Source organism: Aricia agestis, chromosome 8 (assembly GCF_905147365.1).
Source record: "Aricia agestis chromosome 8, ilAriAges1.1, whole genome shotgun sequence".
Taxonomy (NCBI): domain Eukaryota; kingdom Metazoa; phylum Arthropoda; class Insecta; order Lepidoptera; family Lycaenidae; genus Aricia; species Aricia agestis.
In genome coordinates, this window is record NC_056413.1 from 12,744,321 (window position 1) to 12,770,810 (window position 26,490).

Consider the following 26,490-nt stretch of genomic DNA (forward strand, 5'->3'; position numbering starts at 1 on the left):
TAACGAGAGGATATGATAATAAGTTACAGAGCTATTAATAGTCCACGTGTAGCTACGGCTCAAAACGATATCAATAGTATGTAAATCAAATATTATACAATCAAATCCTTTTATTGAATTACATTTTTCCCTACAAACAATAAGAAACTTTCGCGGGATTGCTGATTTAATTTAAATTGTACAGATGTTTGTTATTAAAAAGAAAAGTACCGCTCAATTTTTGCCTAACCCAGTGCCCAGTTTCTGGGGTAGAGTAACGTCAAACTCTTAACCAATTAACTCCTGTAGAGTTTATTGGTTGAGAGTGTGACGTTAGCCAATTATAACTACCATGCATGATGCATGGTGGTTATAATTGGCTAACGTCACACATATTGCAATATTGGCTTTATTTTTATCAAAAAACTTCGGAAACCAGGCATTATATTGTACTACAGAATAAATTATTTCATAGGCAGATGGCCTATGTAATTTAGTCGAGTTATTTCAATGAATATAAGTCAGTTCACGACTAATAAGCTGGGTTTTACATAAAGCTACAAAATTACGTAGGTCTTCTCTATTATATATTAGCACAGAAAATATATATATAAAGAAGTTGATTAACTATCTAATTCAACTATCTAAACAAACTTCTTCATCCATACCCTGTACTAATTTAAACAGTTAACTTGATCGGCTATTATAACCTTTTAATTGACTATTATAACACGATTCTGGACCGGTTAGATGTCTCAATTCCGAACAGCTTTATTACAATGGCATAGGAGTTAATCTATCAGCTGTCAAATCTATTGTAAGGTCGTGATATGAATGAGGAAATATATATCTAGTAGATTTAAACACTCTAAACGTCAAAACTAAAGGACTATACAATCTTTAATCCTCTCGGGATAACAAAATGGCGGATAATTTGTAGGAGAGATTAATAATTGTTGGTTATTAAGGGAGACGGGACGGAAATTGATTCCTTCGATTTGTTTCCTCAGGTGGATAAATTACTTATTTAAAAGAAACCCTAAGATCTTCGATGATTTTTATTCTTAAAGATGCAATTTATCATTATTTAAAACTAGATGATGCCCGCAACTCTTTTGCGCCAAAATTAGTTTATCGCGCGGGAACCGTACAATTTTCCGGGATAAAAAGTATCCTATGTACTTTCCCGGGACTCAAAGTGTCTCCATGCCAAATTTCAGCAAATTCGGTTCAGCGGTTTGAGCATGAAGAGGTAACCGACAGACAAACGGACAGACAGACAGACGGACAGACAGACAGACTGCAGACAGACACAATTTCGCATTTATAATATTTAGTATAATATAATATCTATGGACGCTTCACACCACGTCAGTCTGGCCCCGTGCTAAGTACCTGAAGGACTTGTGTTACAGGTACCAGACAACGGAAATATATTTAATACTTTTATACTATACATATATTTAAGATTTTTATTATATGATACACATATTTAAGACACATCCATGACCCAGGAACTTTTTGAAAACTTTTTGTTCCGTCGGCGGGATTCGAACCCGCGACCCCCGGCTAGAGCTACCAACGCGCTCACCACTGAGCCACAGAGGTCGTCTAGTATGGAAGTATGGATTGATGACGCCCACAACTCCGTTGCGCCAAATTTAGTTTATCGCGCGGGAACCGTGCATTTTCCGGGATAAAAAGTATCCTATTTCCTTACCCGGGAAAGTATCTCCATAACAAATTTTAGCAAAACCGGTTCTGCGGTTTGGGCGTGATGAGTTAACAGTCAGACAGACACACTTATTAATAATAGTAGCAAAAGTAAGGATTGCACTGACTTTGGAAAAGTATGCGCAACACCGTGGGTAGCAAGTCTGTTAATTCAATGTGTACCTTCTTATGTAACAAATAAAGCTCAATTTTAGTAGGCACCTTTAAAAATGCATCGTATCGCCTCGTCACGTTGCAATATGAAATACATACATATGTAATATAATGACTTTGTCGAAAGCTCTTGATTAGGAAACAGTAGCATAACGTGAGCTTCTTACAACAGTAAGTAAAAAACGACATCGATCTTTCGAATGGCTCCTACAAAGTTACAACACAACTCTTACTTGTAAAAACTTTACTGTTATAAATCATCTTTTGTTCTTTTATTTATGGTACACACTGTACTTACATACTGTACACTGATTCTGTTATTTACTTTAACATTTATTTATTTTTTAATGAAATAAGGGGGCAAACGAGCAAACGGGTCACCTGATGGTAAGCAACTTCCGTCGCCCATGGACACTCGCAGCATCAGAAGAGCTGCAGGTGCGTTGCCGGCCTTCTAAGGGGTAATAGGGGAGGGTAGGGAAGGGAATAGGGGAGGGTACGGAAGGGAACAGGGGTGGGTACGGAAGGGAATAGGGGAGGGTACGGAAGGAAATAGGGGAGGGTAGGGAAAGGAAAAGGGTAGGGGATTGGGCCTCCGATAAACTCACTTACTCGGCGAAACACAGCGGAAGCGCTGCGTTTAAGCGACGTGGTATCTCTCCGGTCGAGCCGGCCCATTCGTGCCGAAGCATGGCTCTCCCACGTCATGAATTTATACATCTTCGATGTAGTCCAGTATTCTACTCGTAATATACTAACGTCAAAAAATATCAACGACTGATTTTAAGATTACAATAGAATAGGTAGAGTAGATAATATCTATACAATATGCTATATTTTTTCACGTTAAAACTAATAGGAGAATGTGGGAAAAAAACGGGGGAAATTTTTGAAGGGCTTATCTCGCGAACTACTGAAGCAATTTTTATGTTATTTGGCACAGATAAGAAATAGACCACGTGAAGGATCATAGGCTATCGATTTTAATCATTTTCTCAGTGGCTATGTTACATTTTATACCCGTGCGACGCCGGGGCGGGTCGCTAGTTAATTTCATAAAACATAATATAAACAAAGGGCTTGAAATAAATGACAAAATGAAGTATTTTGCCAAATTGGTCACTCAGCATAGGTATTAATTTGTTACGTGAACCTAACGCTGACTATTTTCAGTGGACACCAGCGTTTAAAATTTTTTGGAGTTTTTGGTTCCATGGTGGTGGTGGTGATTCGTGATTTTTGGAGTACTTGGTTGGTCAGACACTAAAAGATTTCACGTTTTTAACACCGCGACTGCATGGAATTTAGAAACCTTACCGAAGCTGCATTTACATTAGATTACACTAGCAGAATCCGGGTGGTAGGTATTTTTATAACTCCGGGAATATCGGAACTGGTATTTGACGTAACCGGTCGTGTTGTAATGTGTACTATTTTACGTCAGTGGGTTCGAATACCGCGATGCTTTTTTCCTTTTAGTCCCTTAGGAGTGAAGGCTCCAAGTTTCTTTTCTCGACTAACAGCCGCACTCATTGAATCCAAGAGATTAACAGATAAAGTATAGAGCTACATATATGATAATCTACATTAAGAGGGTGACTAACCTAAAAAATCAAACTCTCTTCTCTCTTCACACTCACGCCCGTCTTTCATATTTCAGGTGAAGAAGAACGACGCGGATTCATCCCCAAATTAGTTTTTTCTATAGCTCGATAAAATATACAACATTTTAAAAATCCGCTAGGTCGGTTTCTCAATGATAGAATTCTATACAATGTGTTGAAATATTAACTTAGTTCAATGCACTAATGAAAAATGCAATAAATGAAAAATTCGTGAAAATTAGATGCATCTTTGTGATTTTTTTTCTATCGAGAAAATTTTAAGATATCGTGTTTTTCCTCAGATCGAATTCTCGGAAATATAATGTAGTATCTAATTTTAGAAAATGAAACAATTCGGGGCTTATTTTCAAGTATAAAAATGAATTATAAAATCGACACTTTAGGGTTAGTCGCCCCTTTAAATTAAAGTTTTCTCAATGCGTCCGTTAGAGAATCCGGAAGCCCGACCAGCCGGCAACCGGATCGGAAGATACGAACTCTTTTTCAAATGTTAGAAACTTTCGTCTCATTTCGCTCTGGCCGTCAATTCGTCTGTCTGTCTTGGCTAACTAATAAGACTTTCTTATTTTCTCAGTTCCATCTCGTAAATAGGTTATCATAATCCCAGCGACCGTTAACACAAGGAAGCTAACCGTGTCAATGGAGCCAGCCGCCGCACCGGTCATTTTCACTTTCCGTAGTCTAATGCAAAGATAACCTCAAAATATTCCACTAGAATTTTCTAGGAATGCTCTTTTCAAGAGATCTGTTTGTATGATGTACTGCGGGGCTAAAATGGTCGCTTTGAAGAAACATGATATGACTCATAATATGATTCATTTTCCTAAAATCGCAAAATGCAACTCTGCTTGCAATTCATTTCTGTATTTTTGTACTGAGTTGACATTTGTCAGTTTGAGTTTACAAAAGATTTGACATTTTGCACTGTAGTCATATTTAAAGTTATAGTTAAAGTTACAGTTATGGTTAAAATAAGTTGGTGCAACCCACCCTAAGGACTAAGGACCTATTTTACCACGTAAGAAAAAGCTTTTCCGATGACTCTGTCTCTCAGAATTTAAGCATCAACGGATTTAAGTAAAAAGGGTTAACTGTTATTTACTTTTTATTAGATTCTGAAAAAGTCTAAGATTTCTGAACAACATAAGGTCCACAAACTGCAGATAAGTACAATTCACTATTTACAAATATTATTTTAAATCCACCACTATAATAATTTAGTGAGAAATACCTCACCCATAAAATTTATGCTCCCTTGTATGTTATGTTAATATTTTTATGGAATAATCATAAGATGAATTTATAGCTTTGCTTCCATAAATAGTAAATAAGATGTTCTTACTTCTGATCCCACCGGCTTAGATTATAAATATCTTAGTAAGTATAATAAGTACTTGGGTATTTATAGCCGCTTATAAAAATCTTGATTGAAGTTTTTATAGTTTTCTTTAAAGCCACTCTAAAGCTTTTAGTCTTAAAATTAGCTACACTTTGCCTTTGATTTAAAGCAGCACAATTTATAATAACTGTATAATAAAATACGAGTATATACTATAAGTACAGTTTGCATAGTAAAAATTACAAATTGTACTGTATAATATAGTCTGCATCGTTCAAATAACTTAGGGCCTATTTCACCACTTCCTGATAAAGTGCCGGATAGGCTTTCCACAACTTTTTTGCCAGATTCTCCATACTCTGTCATGTTAAGTGGCGGATAGCCTATCCGGCACTTATCAGGAAGCGGTGAAACAGGCCCTTAGACTCTTATTATATCTTATTCTAATTTTAGTAGGAAGTTATAACAAAGACGAATTTTTACAGCTTTATTGTGAATAAAACCATGATTTGTATTGAAATCAGGATGTTTAAAGCAAGCAACTTTTTGTAGAGACCGGGACATAATATAGTTTTTGTTGCAAAATAAGTACGGTTTTTACGCGATAGACGAATTTCGTTTTTTGTCTTATCCAGTTTATGAAAATATCAAGACTATGTTATTATGTTTGATCAATACTCCACATATCGGGGGAAAAACTGCAACATTAATAGGCAATAGGCAGGCATTGGTGCGTAGATCCGCGGCGTGACTATTGCAGCGTGTAAAAGGGACCGGGGCACGCGACCAGAGAATCCTGTCAAAATGTTGCCAGCTGCCAGACTTTTAATTAATTACCGTAGGTATTTAAAACTCTTGTTTTGATGCCTTCCTATCTTAAAGACAATGTTTAAGTTACTTTATTTTAGTTGGTTTACATCTTAGAAAAGGTTAACTCAGGAAGCATTCATGATATAAAAAGCCTGAAGATATTCTGAACACTGACGAAAACGAAATTCTACCCTAAAAATGGACTTGGTACGAGATAAACCAATTTACCTACTTTTTAACATGCTATATGATTTCCCAAGCTTTATTGATCTTACTGCCGTACTCAGACACCCGGTTTCTGAAAGGTCTGTCAAATCATTGATCAACTTAACTTAACATGGATGTCAAATCCATTTGAGTTTCTGAAACATTGATCAGACGAAAATTAACTAATCAATGATAATTTACCTACGAATAATAAAAACTAAGGATAAGTAACTCCGTCAAAAAACATGCTCCACAATACTTGTCAAAAAAGTGTACCTTAGGTACACATTTCAATACATTTGCAATATTTCGGTGACCTTGAGCGGTACTAGGCTGACGTTACATGACAGTTCGAAAGAAACCAAATTTAAAACGGTAATAGTATGGGAGTTACGATTCCTTAGTTTTTATTATTCGTATTAATTTACCTTGCGATTTAATTAATTTTGTTCAATAATTCATTCTTAGCTATCAAAAATGACACTATTTTCACTATACAGTCCGACAAGGCTTTATTTGAACATGGCGAGAAAAGGAACTAAACGCTTCTATCATACAAAACGTCATTTTTGACATATTGTGTTTGACAGTTCTCCTTTACCAGCAGCGCTCCCGTCAATGTCACCCACGTTCCAAATAATGAACGTGGGTGACATTGACAGGTTACGTTTTGTACACGTTTTTCATTGTTATTCACTGATTTTCGCACTATATTGTCCATTATAGTCTCTTATATATTGTTCATACCTCAAAGTTAGCACATTTATTTATTGTCTGTTATGCACAATATCGTTCATACACAAAGTTAACACGACTATTTACCGTCTGTCGTGCACACTGCACAATGATCAAGGCTTGACAAGCGTAACGGAAACCCAAAATGGCGGTTGACATAATAATATGATTCTGAAGTTAAATTGAACAGCCATGTCAACAGTCAACACACGTGCTTCTAGCAACCCAATTGGTACTTGACAAGAGATTTAACTGGCCATTGGTCAATTTTAGTGTTGATCAGCCTTTCAGAAACCGGGGGAGAAACGAGTATAAATTACTTAACTGTTATAATTAAATGAAGTTTTTACATAGGCCCAATAATTTCAAACTCTTCATTAAATTAAAGTTTAATCATTAAACGTATCTTTACAAAATATTATTATTTTATGTAAATTCTTTACTGTTTCGTTGCCAAGCTCTAGGGTATCAAGTTACTAATATTCAAATCAGTATCTAAGTTCTAACAACGCCCTGTATGATTCCCACTAACCTGTTTGACTTGCAATTAATGAAAGCTAATAGACAGGGTTAAAAATAGGCTGTGGATACGATTAACATTCTACAAGTACCGTGAGTATTCTGAGAACCTATCGGGCTATTTATATGATTTTATTAGTCTTTTGACTGTAATAGACGTTTTTAATATCTACTAGATGTAAGTAACTACTAAATGACTAAAATAAAGCAAGTTTTGAACTTTACAAATACAATTCAATAATTTTTGCACCAGTAGTCTTTATGTACCTGTTATGTACTTTATACTTTGTATACCCGAGGAAATTGATTCCTAGGCAGTTGATAGACCTACGTCGTTTGGTCGGCTAATGTCAAATTAAAGTTAGCTGTGACCGATCGGATGAATTTGAATTATCTTAGGTCCGCCATCTGCCTAGGAATCAACTTCTCTGATAGTATTTGTAATGTATGTATCTACAGTTTTTGCGGTTCTAACTTCTAAGTTATTATGGTACATGTTTTTAGGGTTTCATACCCAAAGGGTAAAAAACGGGACCCTATTACTGAGACTTCGATGTCTCTCCGTCTGTCTGTCTGTCTGTCTCCAGGCAGTAACTCAAGAACGGTAATAGCTAGAGCAATGAAATTTTCACAGATTATGTATATCTATTGCCGTTATAACAACAAATACTAAAAACAAAATAAAAATATTATTTAAGGGGGGCTCCCATACAACAAACGTGATTTTTTTTTACAGGTAGGTACTTGAATGTTTCTCAAATTCATAAGTTATATGTGTGATTTAATAATAATATTAAAATAAAATAAAATAAAATAAAAAATAATTCCCATACAAAAAACACAATTTTTGGCCTAATTTTGCTCTATAATGGTACGGAACCCTTCATGCGCGAGTCCAACTCGTACTTGGCCGATTTTTTATCTCAATTAGAAGTGCATTCTTTAAAATACAATACGAGTTATATTGCATAATTATATGGATAAACTTAATAAAATATTCTTTCTATTCGCATTTATTCGCCTCCACTTTGCTAAATAAATGAAACGAAAAAATCTGCAACTACTTAAAATAATAAGTATAGAATTACGTTTTAGTTTAATATTATAAACATCCTTTATTATCTTACAACGGTACCTATTAGTGTTGCGGTTTTGCTACTAAAAATATAACAAGGAAATGTATTTGAGGAAGTTGAAGTGTTACAAGAACGATAATAATCATAATATTATTGTACAGTAGGTAATAAGTAGTTTAATAATTCAAGTCTGGTTGCACTTTTTTGGAAGTCGTTTAAAGTTATAGTAAAAAATAAAACAATTAAAGTGCAGTTAAACTAAAATAAAGCAAAATACAGGGTGTCACACTAAAAATACAAACTCATGACGCTGCACGCTGGGGCGTTTGCCCATAGAAAACACAAAATAGTCGGCCAAGTGCGAGTCGGACTCGCGCGCGAAAGATTCCGTACTGTCATAGACGAAAAATAAGCCAAAAATTGTGTTTTTGTATGGGAGGCCCCTTAAATTTTTATTTTATTTAAATATTATTATTAATTATTAAAGTAGACATAATATAACTAAGGCCGTTATGAAAATGTCATAGCCTAGCAGCTGTTGCCATTATTGGTTACGAGCAAAAAAGGCCAAAAAAATAACGTTTGTTGTAATGGGAGCCCCCCTTAAATATTAATTTTATTTTGTTTTTAGTATTAGTTGTTATAGCGGCAACAGATATACACAATCTGTGAAAATTCTAGCTATAGCGGGTATTGAGTTACAGCCTAGAGACAGACAGACAGACGGACAGACATCGAAGTCTCAATAATAGGGTCCCGTTTTTACCCTTTGGGTACGCAACCTTAAAAATAGTCTTTCAGCGATACTACTTTCACAGTGCATTCTCTACAAGGAACACATACACACTCTAAACTATTATCACTTAGTTTTATTACACTCTGTATAAAGCAAAACGCATGAATAAAATGTTTGCAGCATAGAGCAGTGATCGCACAGAGCTATTATTAAATTAGACACAATGATTAAGTACAAGCACAGAGGGGCAACGCGTTATTACGAGAATAGAGCGACTGCCAGCGGCGACGACGTGACGGTTTGACAGGACCGGATAAAACCTCTTGACAATACATTATACACGTGGTGGTGTCTATCACAGTGACAACATGCGCCTGTTGATACTACGGCCGGTATAAATAGTCAGTACTCAAGATGCATCTCGGTCTCAAGACACGGTTCAGGCTCTTTGATTGGTTGGCTGTCAAAATAGAACCGAATCGCGTCTTGAGACCAGGGCGCATCTTAAGTACTGACTATTTATACCGGCGCGGCCTAAAATTAGTAAGCAACCGATGTAGATAAACTATATTGGGTAATTTTAAGTGCCCAATGCATTTATGTACAGCGTGACTGGTGAGACGTGTTCAATACTCGAGGGCGTGATATTTGGCTATTATATTAGTTGAAAAAAAATATATAAAAAAATAATATCAATTGATCACTTAGTAAATGTAGCTTAAAGTTAAATAATTATTTACCCAACGCATGGACACCGCGCGCGGGAGGTTAGCGCGCGCGGGGCGCAGGCCGCCGCGCCGAACGCATAGTAATTTACTATGTGTCCATGATTCATTTATTTAAAGGGAAATTTAATAAAAATTAAGCACCTAATTTTACTCTCCTCAAGTATTGATCATGTCTAAAGTACTGTATGTATGTACTTAGCGCAACTTATGTATGTACTTAGCGCAGTATACAGCATGACTGCTGTATACTGCGCTAAGTACATATACTATATACCTATATAGTTCGCCTTTTATCATCCTATAACTTTATGAAATCGACAATATAGCAATAAAATATTCAAGACCTAAGCAACGTCTTTAATTTCACGTTAATTAAGTACTTCTGGAAATTATTCTGTATTTCTTATATTTTAACTCTAATACATATAGTATATCGTTGTTATTCCCCGCGGGACCGTACATTATCCGAAGTAAATCTATAATAATATAATAATATCTATGAACGCTTCACATCACGTCAGTCTGGCCCGTGCTAAGTACATGAAAGACTTGTGTTACAGGTACCAGACATATATACTTTTATACTATACGTCATATATTATGTAATATGTATATTTAAGATTTTTATTATGTCATATACATATTTAATACACATCCAAACCCGGGAACATTGAAAACTTTTTGTTCCGTCGGCGTCGCGGGTTGAAAAAAAAACTCGGCGTCGGCGTCGGATTCGAACCCGCGACCCCCGGCTTGAACTGCCACACACTCAGCTTTCGAAGTACGAAGTAGCTAACCATCAGGTGACCCGTTTGCTCGTTTGCCCTTATTTCATAAAAAAAAAAAACAATATTAATCTATGTCCAGTGGCATAGTGGCCGCTCTTCATTTGCGCAATGAAATAATAAGATAGTTCAATTTAGTACAATAACTACCGACCTTTGATTGACTGACTACTTTCAACGGCTCTGTTGAAGTTATGATTGAAGACGTAAGTGGATGAAGTGGGTAACTAATAATCGGCCAAGTGCGAGTCAGACCTGCTGCGCATGAAGGATTCCGTACCATTATAGAGCAATAAAATAGACCAAAAATTGTGTTTTTTATGGAAGCCCCCCTTAAATTTTTATTTTATTTAAATATTATTATTAATCATTGAAATAGACATAATTATAATTAAGGCCTTTGTGAAAATATCAAGTACCTACCTGTTGCTATTATTGATATCGAGCAAAAAAGGCCAAAAAAAAATCACGTTTGTTGTATTCGTCTGTTCGTCCGTCTGTCTGTTGCCAGGCTGTATCTCAAGAACCGCTATAGCTAGACTTCTGAAATTTAGATCTATTGCCGCTATAACAACAAATACTAAAAACAAAATAAAATTATAATAAAATTAAAATTAAAATAAAATTATAATAATTAATATCTAATGGGGGCTCCCATACAACAAACGTGATTTTCTGGCCTTTTTTGCTCTATATCAATAATAACAACAGGTAGGCACTTGATATTTTCACAAAAGCCTTAATTATGTTATGTTAACTTGTTAATTAATAATAATATTAAAATGAAAAAAAAAATATTAAGGGTTGGGTTGTTGTCCATACAAATAACAAAATTTTTGATCTAGATACTTTTGCTCTATAACGGTACGGAACCCTTCGTGCTCGAGTCCGACTTGCACTTGGCCGATTTTTTCATAAATGGAGGCTTTAGGAAATTTATTTGGCATAAAAACTGTGGATTTTATGTATAGCCAGATATTAGCCAGATGATGAAATAGATAAGTTACGAGGTTTGTTCAAATTATAAGGGAAATATTATAAATAAGTATAGTCCGTGCACCAAGACGCGCCCCACTATTCCTCCTAATCGTTTATAGTATATGTGTGCAAGCTTTCGCCTAGGTTTGAGTGTTATCGGTACACACTAATTACCTATGTGTGCACGCGCACACTACAACAAATAGACCAATTAAGTAAAAGCGTCACAGTCAAAGGGAAAGATGCTCACCCAAAAATTGGTGGGGCGCGTCTTCGTAGATTGCACGGAATATAATTGCCTCAATGTTATAAAATGTTACTTATCAGATATCTACTTCATCCACTTACGTCTTTGTTTGTAACTGCTTCATAGTTGAAATCATTGAGTTACTTAAGATAGACAGTTAATTTAAGATACTGTAAGATAAATTGCGAAAACATAATTGAGAGCTTTAAAGTTTACTATTACTTAGCGTATCAATTATATTATCTAATCTACTAGATGACTTCTTTAGACTTCCCTCCTTATAAACCTTCCCTGGAATATTGCAAGAAAATGAGCTGAATCGGTTTAGCCGTTCTTGAATTTTAGATAGACTAACAAAATTCCAATAAAATGTCTATTTATAGATAGATAATTTTACACAATAGTAACTCTAGAGTTTAAGTAAGTATTTTTATAATTACTTATTATGAGACCAAAAAACTTGATTTATTTATAATACTAAGTTCATCTTAAGTATATATTATATAAAATTCTCGTGTCACAATGTTAGGCCGCGTGGAGTACACGACTTTACTGATTTTAGCCAAATTTTATGTACATATTCAGTGGGTCTGAGAATCGGCTACTGGGTACTTATTATATTGATAAGTGCATTTGTTGAATAAATAATAGTTACGCCAGTATTATACTACTCTGTGATAATAGTAAATTATTACAACTCGAGACTGACGGCGACCATTGTTTGTGCGACGGGATAGCGATGGACGTTGCCATGGTGACATACTTATTTAGTCACTTCCACGGGCGTTTATATAGCTTTGATATGGGGGGGTCCCTAACGTAAAAAAGCGGCCAAGTGCGAGTTGGAATCGCCCATGAAGGGTTCCGCAGCAGCAAATAGGCAACGTGTTTAGGAAATCAAAAATATTTTTTTATACCTGTACCGCACCGATTTTAATCGGCGAGGTACATATATTATAGTCGAAATTGGACAAGTAAGATGGATAGTAATGGGGGGGGGGGGGGTCCGGACCCTCAGGACACCCCCCTTATATACGCCCATGGTCACTTCAAAAAATAATTCGGGCGAAATACTTTATATGGCAAAGAAACGTTTGCCCGGACAGCTAGTATTTTATAAAGCAGTTAACATTTAGCAACATTTAAAAAGTGACTTGCCTCGAAATGTAAATTCATATCATGTCATCAGTTGGTATCTTGTAATTTATCTTTAAAATTATAATTTTAAAGTGTATATTAAAAGAAATGTCTAGGTTGTATAATTAGAATAAATAAAAAAATAAAATAAAATATGAATACTGCGACTACGACTAAATCTTATATCTTTAAACGAGCAATTCTTGTATATATTATATAATTGGAATCTCGGAATCGGCTCCAACGATTTTCATGAAATTTAGTATATAGGGGGTTTCGGGGGCGATAAATCGATCTAGCTAGGAATCATTTTTAGAAAATGTCATTTTATTCGTGTTTTATCGAATACCGAGCAAAGCTCGGTCAAATAGCTAGTGTATATTAATACTATGATGACGTCTGCAACTCCGTTGCGACGAAATTCGATTATCACGCGGCAAGCGCACAAATAAGTATCCTATGTCCTTTCCCGGGACTTAAAGTATCGCCATACTAAATTTTAACAAAAACGGTTTAAGAGGTAACAGACAGACAGACTGACAGACACGCTTTCGAATTTAAATATAATATTAGTATGGACATAGAGAAAATACGTATGGATATTGGATTGATAAGTTTGATCCATGCTATCTGGGTATTTACGGCTGATTGCAGCGAAGGGTTAAAGATAGGGGAGACTGGTGTATAAACGCTATGTGTTTTGTGTCTAAAGCCATAGGCCTCAGGACCATACACGCAATCATCGGCCAATAACCTGTAAACAATACACGTAATAGGTGTATTGTGGATTTAGTTTACCAGTAGTTAAGTAATAGTAGTAATCCTCAGTGTTTGTATACAGCGAAAACAGAAGCGCTGAAAAAATACTTTTTTTTATTTTGTATGGGCAAATCGATGATGCTGTGGGGCTTGCCCATACAAATAGTAAAAAATTTGCTCTTTTAGCGCTGCTACTTTTACAGTGAACTCTTTATATAAGGACACATCCTAAAGTATTATCAATTTGTTAAATATATCATGACAAATTTATTAGGCCACTATCAGCTTTTTAAGGATCGTTTAATTTTTCTTTTTATTTTGTCTTGGTTTAATAGTTAAAGTTGAACCATGTTGTAGATACCTAATATTAATACTAGCGACCCGCCCCGGCCTCGCACGGGTATAAAATATATAATAGCCACTGAAAAAATATTTAAAACCGATAGCCTATGATCCTTCACGTGGTCTACTTCTCATCTGTGCCAAATAACATAAAAATTCTCCAGTAGTTCGCGAGATAAGCCATTTCAAATAATTTTCCCCGTTTTTTTCCACATTCTCCTACTAGTCATAGCATGATAAAATATAGCCTTATAGCCTTTTTCGATAAATGGACTATCTAACACTGAAATAATTTTTAAAATCGGACCAGTAGTTCCTGAGATAAGCGCGTTCAAGTTAGCCCTTTCAAATAATTTTCCCAGTTTTTTTCCACATTTTCCTCTATTTCTTCGCTCCTATTAGTCTTAGCGTGATGAAATATAGCCTATAGCCTTCCTCGATAAATGGGCCATCTAAAACACTGAAAGAATCATCAAAATCCGTTGCGTAGTTTTAAAGATTAAAGGGAACAAAGGGACATGAGGGAAAAGAGCGACTTTGTTTTATAATATGTATAGATGTTGTTAACCTAACAGCAGTATAGTTTACGGTGGCTGCACAGTAAATATTTAGTTTATTGATAGTGGAACACATTAGTACATAATATTGGTATTTGCAACGTCAGAATGTTCATTAGCAATAATTATTACGTCCTACTTGTTTATAAGTCAACGTGACAAAAGATCCTTCTAGGATTCTAATTTATATACTAGCTTATGCCCGCTTCGCTCGCGTTAAGAAGTAAGTATAATTATATACAATCTTTCATCCCCTATTTTATCCCCTTAGGGATGGAATTTACCAAAATCCTTTCTTAGCGGATGCCTACGTCATAACATCTATCTGCATGCCAAATTTCAGCCCGATCCGTCCAGTGGTTTGGGCTGTACGTTGACAGATCACAATGTCAGTCACTCAGTCAGTCAGTCATCTTTGAGTTATATATATTTAGATAACTAGATGGCCTGTGAACTTCGTATCACTTAATTCCTAAATTTTCACACCACCAATCTTAAATCAGCCAATCGGTTCAGCCGTTCTCGAGTTTTAGCAAGACCAACAAAATAAAAAAAATCATTTTTATTCATATAGTTTTAAATGTCGCCTATTGCGAATTAACAAATGTGAACAAAATTTTAATAAACGCGGCTATTAAAAGCGTTGTGTAAGCGTTTTCTATGTACGCGTGTAAGACAATTAAACACCTTAAAATGTAAAAATAATTACAAAGTAGCCGTTATGTGTGTTGTATAATAATGAACTTTCCTATTCTATGTCAATACGTATGAAATGTTTTTCAATATAATTGACCAATTAAGAGATGCAATTACTCTACTGCTCTACAAGTCTTGGCTTTAAATTTTTGTTAAGTATACTTTCTCCACTAATTTATAACTATTCTAATTAATATTTTAAGTACAGGTACAAAGATTAGCGAGCTAGCCCTTAGGGTCAACTCAGACCGCAACGCGACGCGTAGATGCATTTCTAAATTTGTACTGATTTGACAGATTTCAATTGCGTGAGACGTCTTGCGAATCTGTCAAATCCATACAAATTTAGAAATGCATCTACGTATCTCGTGGCGAACTGAATTGACCCTTAATACTCGTATGAGGGATTACATAGATTTTTTTTATGAAATAAGGGGGCAAACGAGCAAACGGGTCACCTGATGGAAAGCAACTTCCGTTGCCCATGGACACTCGCAGCATCAGAAGAGCTGCAGGTGCGTTGCCGGCCTTTTAAGAGGGAATAGGGTAATAGGGGAGGGTAGGGATGGGATGTGAAGGGAAGGGAATAGGGAAGAGTAGGGAAGGGAATAGGGTAGGGGATTGGGCCTCCGGTAAACTCACTCACTCGGCGAAACACAGCGCAAGCGCTGTTTCACGCCGGTTTTCTGTGAGAGCGTGGTATTTCTCCGGTCGAGCCGGCCCATTCGTGCCGAAGCATGGCTCTCCCACGTTTGAGAAATTACTTGTTTCATGTCTGGTTTGGGTGTATACTCGTAATCTTATGATAATATGTCTTAGCGTTCTGCAGTCCATCCTGTACAATTATTTCGAGCTCTACCAATTGCCTACTCGTAATTTTACAAGCATATAGAAAGTCATAAGGAAACGAGAGAGGAATAAGGAAAAAGTCAGTCACGGATTATTGCGACATCTGCCACTCTGATCTTGCATTATGGTCAGATCTGTAACTAGATCGTAGTTGGATATGACCTTTCAGAAGGTCATATCCTGAACTATACGATACGTCTGAATATTGCTACATACTACAAGGATCTGGTGACAAGTGCGATATTGTTGCCGAATTATATATATAATAAATTAATAACTCATAAAAAATAATTATTGTCATTAAAAATGATGACATTACGGCTGCATGAAAAATAGGATATTGACGGGCTACGAGAATAATAATCATTCTGAAAAATGGCCTAGCGTGTTTTACTTACCTCAAGCAGGAAGCACATATTTAACATTATTACTGCAATGTTTTAACCATAAAGTTAATATACGATAACGAAACCGAAATTGGTTTTATCTGTGTGTAAAAATATGTGTATACGTATACACTTACACAAGCATGATTGAACATGATTTCTATGAGATTGCGGCACATGCCGACTGGACGTCAAAAAAATACTGCTGCTGCCATGTATCATACGTCTCTTTTTACCGCGCAGTGTTACTGATTGTGAAATCTCTCTTGCTCAGACCTTTGTTTCTCTATTCCGCTAGGTATATTAACTTTATGGTTTTAACGCGTCTAGTAGCGCCCTCTGCTCCGAGCTTTGCGTAAATATATTCCCTTTTATACTCAAGGTACTTCGTGCAACACTACTAGGAATACAATTAGTAAAATGGCTTCTACTAGGAAAATAAGTAATCAAGTGAAGATCGATATTAAAATAGCACCAAAGCTCTTGCTAACGGTATGTTGTATGCTGATAAAACAAATTTGTTAACGCTGATTTAGCCAATTTGTATAATACGAACATTGGAAACGCAATAATTGCAATTTAACTAGAGAACTAACATGAATTAGAATTTGAATTGAATAAGCTAAAATTATAACAAGAAATTACTTATAATGAAAAGTTATGGTCAAACCACGAGATAAGTCATAGGTAATCTCTACAACAAATTACATACGTTCTCATGATTTTAAAATTAAAAATTAAACATTGGAAAGAGATTACCTAGTATTGAATTTATTATTATCACTAGGCTTCGCCCGCGTAAATTAGGAATTTTACGGAAACCGTACATTTTCCCATAAAAAATAGCTCTTATTTACTCTATATCTGTGCCAAATATTGCCATAAAAATTGCTCCAGTAGTTCGTAATTTCTAATATTTCCCCCGTTTTTCTCACATTTTCCTTAGTTTCTTCGGTCGTATTAGTCTTAGCGTGATAATATATAGCCTATAGTCTTACTCGATAAATTAGCTATCTAACACTGAAATAAGTTTTTAAATAGGACCAGTAGTTCCTGAGATTAGCGCGTTCAAGCAAGCATACTCTTCAGGTTTATAATATTAAGTATAGATTTTTTTCAACTCGAGTCTCGATCTAAAAGACTATGAAAAGTACCAATAACAGGGTCATTATAGGCTTATAAGTCATAACCATGGGACGATGTATGGTATAATATGGTAGTGATGATGATGATGATGAATGTAATTTGCATAGTAGCATATGCTTAGAATACTTCTCACGAAACTGAAGTCACCACATGTTTCCCTATAAATTTTGGGGAGTTCCCTCGATTACTTATGCATCCTTCATCAGATCACCACTTTTGTGAATATTATACCAAATTGGGATGATACCCTATATACCAAAAGAAAAAATTTGAAAATCGGTTAACAAACGGCGGAGTAATCGTTGAACATAAGAAAACGAATATAACACCTCCCCCATTTTGAAAGTCGGTTAAAATTGTAGCCTATGTGTTATTCTGATGTATAACCTATATTATTGTAAAGTTTCATTCAAATCCGTTCAGTAGTTTTTGCGTGAAAGAGTAACAAACATCCACACATCCATACATCCAAACAAACTTTCGCCTTTATAATATTAGTAGAATAGTAGAATTAAAGAATTAATACCTGTTCTTCACCTGTTTTGTTTTCTTTCTTAGAATTCAATATCTTAAAAAACGAATGCATATAATTTACTTTCTTATATCCTTTCAATGTAACAAATCTAGTTTCGTTTCCTCTCAGCTCTATTGGTTTTCTCTACGCGATCTATAGATCCAAGTGAATACACTTGAATGTGAAAAATCCGACGCACTCGGGTGGAAAATCGTTGAATACAGCGGATACTGGGCTCATTATACAAATTATCACTTACCAACATAATAGTAAATCTTTTTTAAATAGCGTTTTAAAGAAAAAAAGTAAAAACCATTTAGAAATTCACCAGGGAACCGATAGCCTATTCAGTTAATGGAAATTGCTTTTGCGTTTGATTTTTTTTAACTGGGGAATTTTCTATTTTTGCCTCTTAACCATTTCTTTCCATACTTGATAATTGATATTACAAATGCGAAAGTGTGTCTGTCAGTCTGTAATTACCTCTTTACGCCCAATGGACTGATTTTGTGGAAATTTGGTATAGAGATACTTTGAGTCCCGGGAAAGGACATAGAATACTTATTATCCCGGAAAACGTACGGTTCCCGCGCGATAAACGATATTTTTTGCGCAACGGAGTTAAGCGTGTCATCCAAAGACCATCAGTTTAAATAGAATTCTTTGGTGTCATCTAGTAATCTAGGTCGTTCAATTGTTGTTTTTATAATCATTAACGAAAAATTTGATTCCTGTTTGCTCGTAACTTCGGTAAAACTGCATCATACTTTGAGGAAAAGTAAATAATTGGATGACATTGAACAAGAACACAGGAAAAGTAATCATTGGAGCTGAATCGATGCGGAAGCTCAACGACTTTAATATAAACATTATGCTTTCCTCATCTCATAAATAATTAACATACAAATTGATCAAAAGATTGACATTTCATCTTTTTTTTTAATAATCTGAATAAAATGTATTTGTGAAATAGGAAGTAAAACTTCCAACATTTAGCTTTTACTTAGCTAAGTTCTAGATATTACTGAAATCTGGAAAATATATAGACATACTACGAATAACTACTATTTTTCACAACATCGCTCTATTCTTTGGCGTTAAAACACGTAACTAAGTTAATTATCTCTTTTTGTTTGTAAACAACGCTATAATGTTGTACCTTTTCATAGTCTAGTGTTAGAAACCTTAGAACACAATAAACACTGATGATGAAAATCATCACCTCTTATTAGATTTTCGTGCTTCTCGAGTGCTAACTATAATAGTTAGAATAGGTATGGGGCACCCATGATGGGTTTCCCCTGCGCATCAAAAAAAAGGTACTTGATACCTATGTTAACGGAGTAAGTTAAAAGAAATAAATTAAAATATTATTTTCGGTACAATAATTGTGATAGTTGCGCCCTTTTCCACTATAAATATTTACACTGTGCAAAGAATATTATGTTAAAGTTAAATTCGAATACAATAAATATCTTTTCTCGCTGTCAAGCTACTTTTCTTACATATCTGGCAAGGGCGAAATATTGTAAATAACTTTAACACTATGCAGGTTGTTTTTTTAATTAGTAATGAGGTTAATGATTGAAAATGATGAATATTTGAAAGCGTTATTTTTTATATTCCGCCTTTGAACTTCCTATACTTACCATTTGCATATTTCGCAACAGCTTTAATATTTGTCCAGCTTGCTGTTTATGCATCTGGATCAACCGACATTTATATTCATGCTTTCAATCGTCACCGTTATGAAAAAAATGTTTTACATAAGCTTCTTTTGTATGTTGTAACTTGCATCTTAATCCTTTTTGTCAAAGCTTGACAGCAAGATAGCTAAAATAAATTTCTACTGAATAAACCGAATATCCGATATCCGAATGAAGAAGAATTAACAGCTAAGTGCTTGTGTCAGTAATCTGTAACGTACGATTTATCAAACCTTCCGCAAAATCGCAAAGTTTTCGCAGCAAAAAACAGAGGTCAATAGAGTTCAAACATTTTATTGATAGTTTGAATAAAAGAGTCGAGTCGACGTTCGTGCGAATTGTTTTTTGTAATATCGCATTTTTACTGGCGTCTAGTTCTTGAGTCTTGACACAATCGGGGTTGGTTCCGCTCAGTTAAGTATTCTGATTTTCCTTTTGTATCCATTGATGTGGAGAAATAGGTTGCTTTGATGTGTGTTTAAATCCTCAAGTTATTATTGGAAAAAGAAATTGAAAAAGAAACACATTTTCAATGATTATTCTTGTCATTATCTTATCCGACCACTGGTAGGACAGTTAATTGGTACTGGGTAAGAGAAAACTATCTTAATGTCTATTAGGTATCTAGTAGAAATAGGCACACAATCATAATATTAATACGCGAACGAAAAACTTTGTAACCCTTTTTACGAAAAATGGGGAAACGTAGGTGCATGAAATTTTGCACAGTTATAGTTTATATGGTGAAAGAGTGCATCGAACTAATATTATTTTGAAATTATGCTTTTATCATACATTTTTTTTAACAACTAAAACATTACACACTACAACACACACACATGAGAAATTGCAGATTTTTGAGTGACAAGCCTATACATACGAATTATACTCTTTTTATTTATGGTTGAAGTCTGTTGACAACAAGTTGACAGTTTGAAAATGGATTATAGTTTTTTTATTGAATCTTAGATGCTATTAGACAATTCTTACACGGCCAGTCTGAGATCAGGTAAGTCCCAGAGACAAGAGTTGAAAAAAAAATTATAAAGTCAATGTTTTTTACAAAATATAGGTAGGTAGTAGTCCTAATATCGTTCAAATTAAGGTCGAATTTCGACCATTGGGCGATCTCTAGTTATAATAAATGGGAAAAATAAATCGAGGTAGATATAAAGTGCAATACAAGTCACTATGTAGCGTGCTATAAAATAAATTGTCCACAATAGTTCAAGTTGTATACACGTAGGTCGGTCCAGTATTGGAACTAGTTTACTTTTAAATTACCAGCTAAATTATAGGTGCTTAGTGTCAATATCAATGCAAAGTGTCATAGTAGAAACCTACTTTAGTTTTAAATAAGGCTTAGGTTAGGTTAATACCTAACCTAAGACAACCTATTACACAAGATATTAGTTAAGAATGTTTTCTAGGGTTTCTCAAATCTTAATGAGCAGTAATTAGTAATTACCGTTAAACGTTAGGGTTAGCTACTTGGATTGAACTATGGTACATTAAAAATAATGATAATTTTTACGTTTGAAAATCTCAACACTTCTCTAAGTTCAAAATTCAACGTCTGTTGAATTAGAGTAAGTAGAGATCGCCCAATGGTCGAAGTTCAACCTTAGTTTTTTTTAAATGAAATAAGGGGGCAAACGAGCAAGCGGGTCACCTGATGGAAAGCAACTTCCGTCGCCCATGGACACTCGCAGCATCAGAAGAGCTGCAGGTGCGTTGCCGGCCTTTTAAGAGGGAATAGGGTAATAGGGGAGGGTAGGGAAGGGAATAGGGGAGGGAATGGAAGGAATTAGGAGAGGTTGGGGAAGGGAAAAGGGTAGGGGATTGGGCCTCCGGTAAACTCACTCACTCGGCGAAACACAGCGCAAGCGCTGTTGTTAAAAAAATGTATGATAAAAGCATAATTTCAAAATAATATTAGCTCGATGCACTTCTTCACCATAATTATAAGCTATAACTGTGCAAAATTTCATTCACATACGTTTCCGCATTTTTCGTCAAAACTTTGTATCCCAAGTTTTTCGCTTGCATATTAATATATAGATACTTACTCTGAGTTCTGACTTCTAAGCGTCAAAGTTCCTAAAATACAGCATAAAATATTACATTTTTATATAGAACAATATGGGGACACCTTTAATATAAATTCTTGCTCATAATAATTATTATAACATTTGAAGAGTTTAAACAATTTCAGAATCGTGCGGCAGCAATTTGTTCTGCAATCGTCATTAGATGTGGCAAGACGATTGTATCGCTGTGTACTCTGACGCTTTTTGAAATTAGAACATCCCACTAATGGCAAGAATCGTCTTCATATTATTTTTTTTTAAAATGACTTCGTAATGAGGCGCCAATTAAAATAGTCTATAGTAAATAATTATAGTCGATATTTATGTATATTTAATAGCCAATGATATTCTACTTACTAGAGATCGCCCAATGGACGAAATTCGACCTTAGTTTCAACGACATTAGGACTACTACCTATATTTTGTAAAAAAATATTGACTTGATCTCAAACTGGCTGTGTAAGCACTGTCTAATAGTATCTAAGATTCCATAAAAAACTATAATCCATTTTCAATTTGTCACCTTGTTGTCAACAGACTTCAATCATAAATACAAGAGTATAATTCGTATGTATAGGCTTGTCACTCAAAATCTGTAATTTTTCCTAGTGTGTGTGTAGTAGTGTGTGCACTGTTTTATTTGTTAAAAAAATTCAAAATTGCAAACATTGACAAATTTGACAGATAAGTGAAACAAATGATACGAAAAACCATTTAAGTACATAAAAGAGACAGTTCTATTTTTAAACGTCGAATCGTATCGCTGTCCCTTTCTTCGCCTGAGCTATGACGAAAATTCGATTTTTTCCAGATTGTTCGAAAAAATAATTGAAAATATAAATAATCGAGGTATTTATTGCAATCAAGCCATGTGGTAAGAGATTCCATGTGTTTTGTTTACTTTCGAGTTATAATTGGTACATTTTCGAAACACGCACGACGTCATTTTCAATTTATTTAGGTAAGACAAGACGTGGGATGGTCGTGACTACGCTCGATGCAGACTAAACAACAGACGGCCCAATTGGGCCGTATTTGAAGCTTCACAACGCGCGCGGTAGCGACGTAAAACTCAAAGCACATATCTGCTTTGAGTTTTTCATCATTGTTAATAGCATTAATTTTGACGTCTACTATTGCGAAATAGCGTTTATTGCAGATCTTCTTTTTGTGTATTGTACTGTTTAACAATAATTTCTATGGCAAGTTTGGCTAAAATATTTTATTGTTTAAATAAAGAAGCAAAAAACTTCTTCGGACATGGCAAGTAGTAAGCGAATTTTTTTTGTTTTTAAAGATCATATTTTAAGTATGTAGAAAACATAATACTTATTATGTAATGAAAATACGTAAGTATGTAAAACACCAGCAAATAAATCACAAGTGTTTAATTATTATTATCGTAAATGCTGGACTGGTCAAGGACTTTTTTGTGATTGTACGAGCAGATATTTTAATTAAATTATATTACAGATGTATTAACATACGTACCAGCATAATTATACCTAGTACTTACTAACATTTTTACTCCTTTAGGAAATATAAAATATCCTATTTATTAAAATATTTTTATAATTATTTAATTACCTACTAAATTAATTTAATACTTGAAAAAACTAATGAAAAATATTGTAGTTTCAACATATTACTTTTAATTATAATAAAAGTAACCTACACATTACCTAAATAACTTCTGAATTTCTATGTTTTGTATGTTATGCTTGTTAGGTGGTACCTATACAGATCGTGAGACGTTTTTAGGGTTCCGTAGCCAAGTGGCAAAAAACGGAACCCTTATAGATTCGTCATGTCTGTCTGTCCGTCCGTATGTCACAGCCACTTTTCTCCGAAACTATAAGAGCTATACTATTGAATATTGGTAAGTAGATGTAGTCCATAGGGACAACAGAAACAAAAAAAAAATTCATCTAAACTATATATATTTGGATAGGTCTTCAAAAATCATATTGAGGTTTCTAATATCATTTTTTTTTTGACCTGAATAGTTTGCGAGAGAGACTCTTCCAAAGTGGTAAAATGTGTCCCCCCCCTCTAACTTCTAAAGTAGGGGCATGATAATTCAAAACAAAATATATATTGTACATTATTATAAAAACTACTAACGAAAATTGGTTTGAACGAGATCTAGCAAGTAGTTTTTTTATACGTCATAAATGGTAAACCATAAAACAACAAAAAATATTTTTTTTCATTTAACCTTTAAAGCAAAGTTTAATAGTTTAATTTTTTTCTAACTTGAATAGTTTGCGAGAGAGACTCAAAGTGGTAAAATGACGTGTGTCGCCCCCCCCTCTAACTTCTAAGTATGGGCATGATAAGTCTAAATTATATGATGTACATTACTATAAAAACTACCAAAGAAAATTGGTTTGGACGAAATCTATCAAGTAGTTTTTTTTATACGTCATAAATGGTAAACCTTAAATAAACTTTCATTAAATCAACTGAAACACAAAAACAAATCAAAACCCTTTTAATTTCATAAAAATCAACCTTATTGCTGCTGCGGAACCCTTTATGGGCGAGTCCAACTCGTACTTGGCCGGTTTTTGTTTTTTAAGATTTTGAGGAACAGTGATATTTGGCTAGACCCTCTCTTCCTCCTAAATACCTCGCGTGATTTTTGAAAAAAACCCAACAGAGATAAAAGTTAAGCAGGATAATGATCCCGCTTTATATGTCTTATATCTGCTGTAGGATAAATCACATGCGGCGGCCAACCACCCGATAAAAAGTTTCTGGTTTTGTTACTTCAGGTCGAAGCCCTTTAAGGGTCCAAAACAAGAATTATATTCAAATTTTAGGACCTAACTTCATGATCCTACAATGTTGCATCAGAATAATCCGTAGGATGTTCATCCCACACAATGTCAAACTTTAACACACTGAATAGGACAACATTGTGACATTTCATATTGTGCAACATTTCGTTTATTGTTTTGCGCACGACTTTTAAGGGTTTAAAAATGTAAGGGTTTATATTGTAACGTTGAAGAATAATATTTGGAGCTCATAATTATTTATCATTAACTATTATGAGTTAAGTGATAACATTAAACACTTGAGTTAAAGTTTGTGCCAATGAACTGGTAAAGGGAAAGGCCAACAGAGCCTCTGTTGGCCTTTCCCTCTGTTACAGAGGTGAGCGGGTTTCCTAAATCGTAAAGGATTATAATGGAGATATGATTTTGGAAAAACACAAATATTTTTGAAAGTTATTACAATTTTCAGAAAAAAGAAAGCATGTAACCTAGAGGTAATTGTTACCCTTTAGTACTTTATGTTTAGTCATTATAACATTAGGTTAAATACTAAAAAGTAAATACCAAACATATAACAGGGACTACGTAATAAATGTGAGTAGGTTTATGCTATAACTATTTATTATTAAAAAATAATGCCACATCTATCCTTGTAACGTGATCTATGGTCACACCTGAGTGCACTCTGTATCCTACGGTATCTCGGGGTCACAGAAAAACTAGAAGGTCGTGTGTCATATCTACTAGATTCTTATGCAACTAACAATGAATACCGGACGAAGTCAAAAATTTTAAATACTTAATACAGATTTGCTTTTGGAAGCTAAAAATAAAGAACTTACTTATGAAATAAAAGTTTTTGGAATTTAAGTAACATGCACTCTTGCCTTACAGAGTCGGTTAAAATTATAGAACTTACCTTTCGACGAGGGGCTGGACGTTGTCAAGGAACTCAAAACCGGCGTGCGTGGTATAAGTAATAGATTCATGGCACTGTATAAACCCGTGGTCCGCGCGCACATAGTTCTTGAGCACCCAAAACTCTCCCCGCTGCGTGGTCACGGGCAGCATATCCCGGTCGTTGCACGCTAGGAGACTCCTGAGGTAGGCCAACGTCGCAGGGTTCAGAGCATCCTCGTCCTCTATCTCTAGAGTCCCGTTCGTGTCGCTCTCCGGCATCGTGGCGTTCACCTTCTTCTCTAACTCCGGAATAGACGCTGTGCTCGACTGAGTCTTGTTCGTCGTCGCCATCGTCGAAGGCGTCTTCTGCGACGTGGACTCCTCGAAATTCCGCACGCTGGACTCCGCTCGGTCCGTGTTGTTCCGGACCTCATCCTGGTTGATGTACCGGAACTCGGCGCTTCTTTCCGACCCGTCCACCGTCAACGGCATCCATTCCACCGACGGTGACGTCGTGCTCGACAGATGCAACGCCGCGTACAGCAGCACCGCGATGTTGATCACAATACTCACTCTAAAGATAAAATTACGTCTGTTATTCAACATAGTTGTGGTATTTAGGCACTTGCTGGGTTAAAAAGGTCCTCCGACGTCCTCCGTCGCCCTCTGGGACGCAAATTTCTGTAAGGGCCTGTGCGTGTCAGCATCACAATTTATTGTGTCATCAGCGAGCGTGCTGAGTTGGGCGCCGCGCCGGCGCCGCCGTTCCTCGTAAATCCTGCGAACAAAATGTTTTCATTAGTATTTGCATTTCTTATGATATGCGGCATTTAAATATAAATGAGATCGGTCCAACTTATCGGAAGGACTTATCTCGTCTGCTAAATCACTAAAACATTTCATTGAGCGTTATCCTTATTCCTTATGGAAATAATTAACGAATGCTTTCATATTAGTAATATGAAAAAAAAATC

At 35.2% G+C, this 26,490-nt stretch overlaps 1 protein-coding gene across 1 annotated transcript in view; it reads right to left on the reverse strand.

The window, feature by feature from the left end:
* The window catches only part of LOC121729322 (beta-1,4-glucuronyltransferase 1), a 112,982-nt gene that overhangs the window by 50,547 nt on the left and 35,945 nt on the right, over positions 1-26,490 (reverse strand). Inside the window, exon 2 of the mRNA XM_042117796.1 lies at positions 25,536-26,294. Within this exon, the coding sequence (XP_041973730.1) occupies positions 25,536-26,122 (587 nt within the window). The 5' untranslated portion in view covers positions 26,123-26,294. The remainder of the gene's footprint in view (positions 1-25,535; positions 26,295-26,490) is intronic.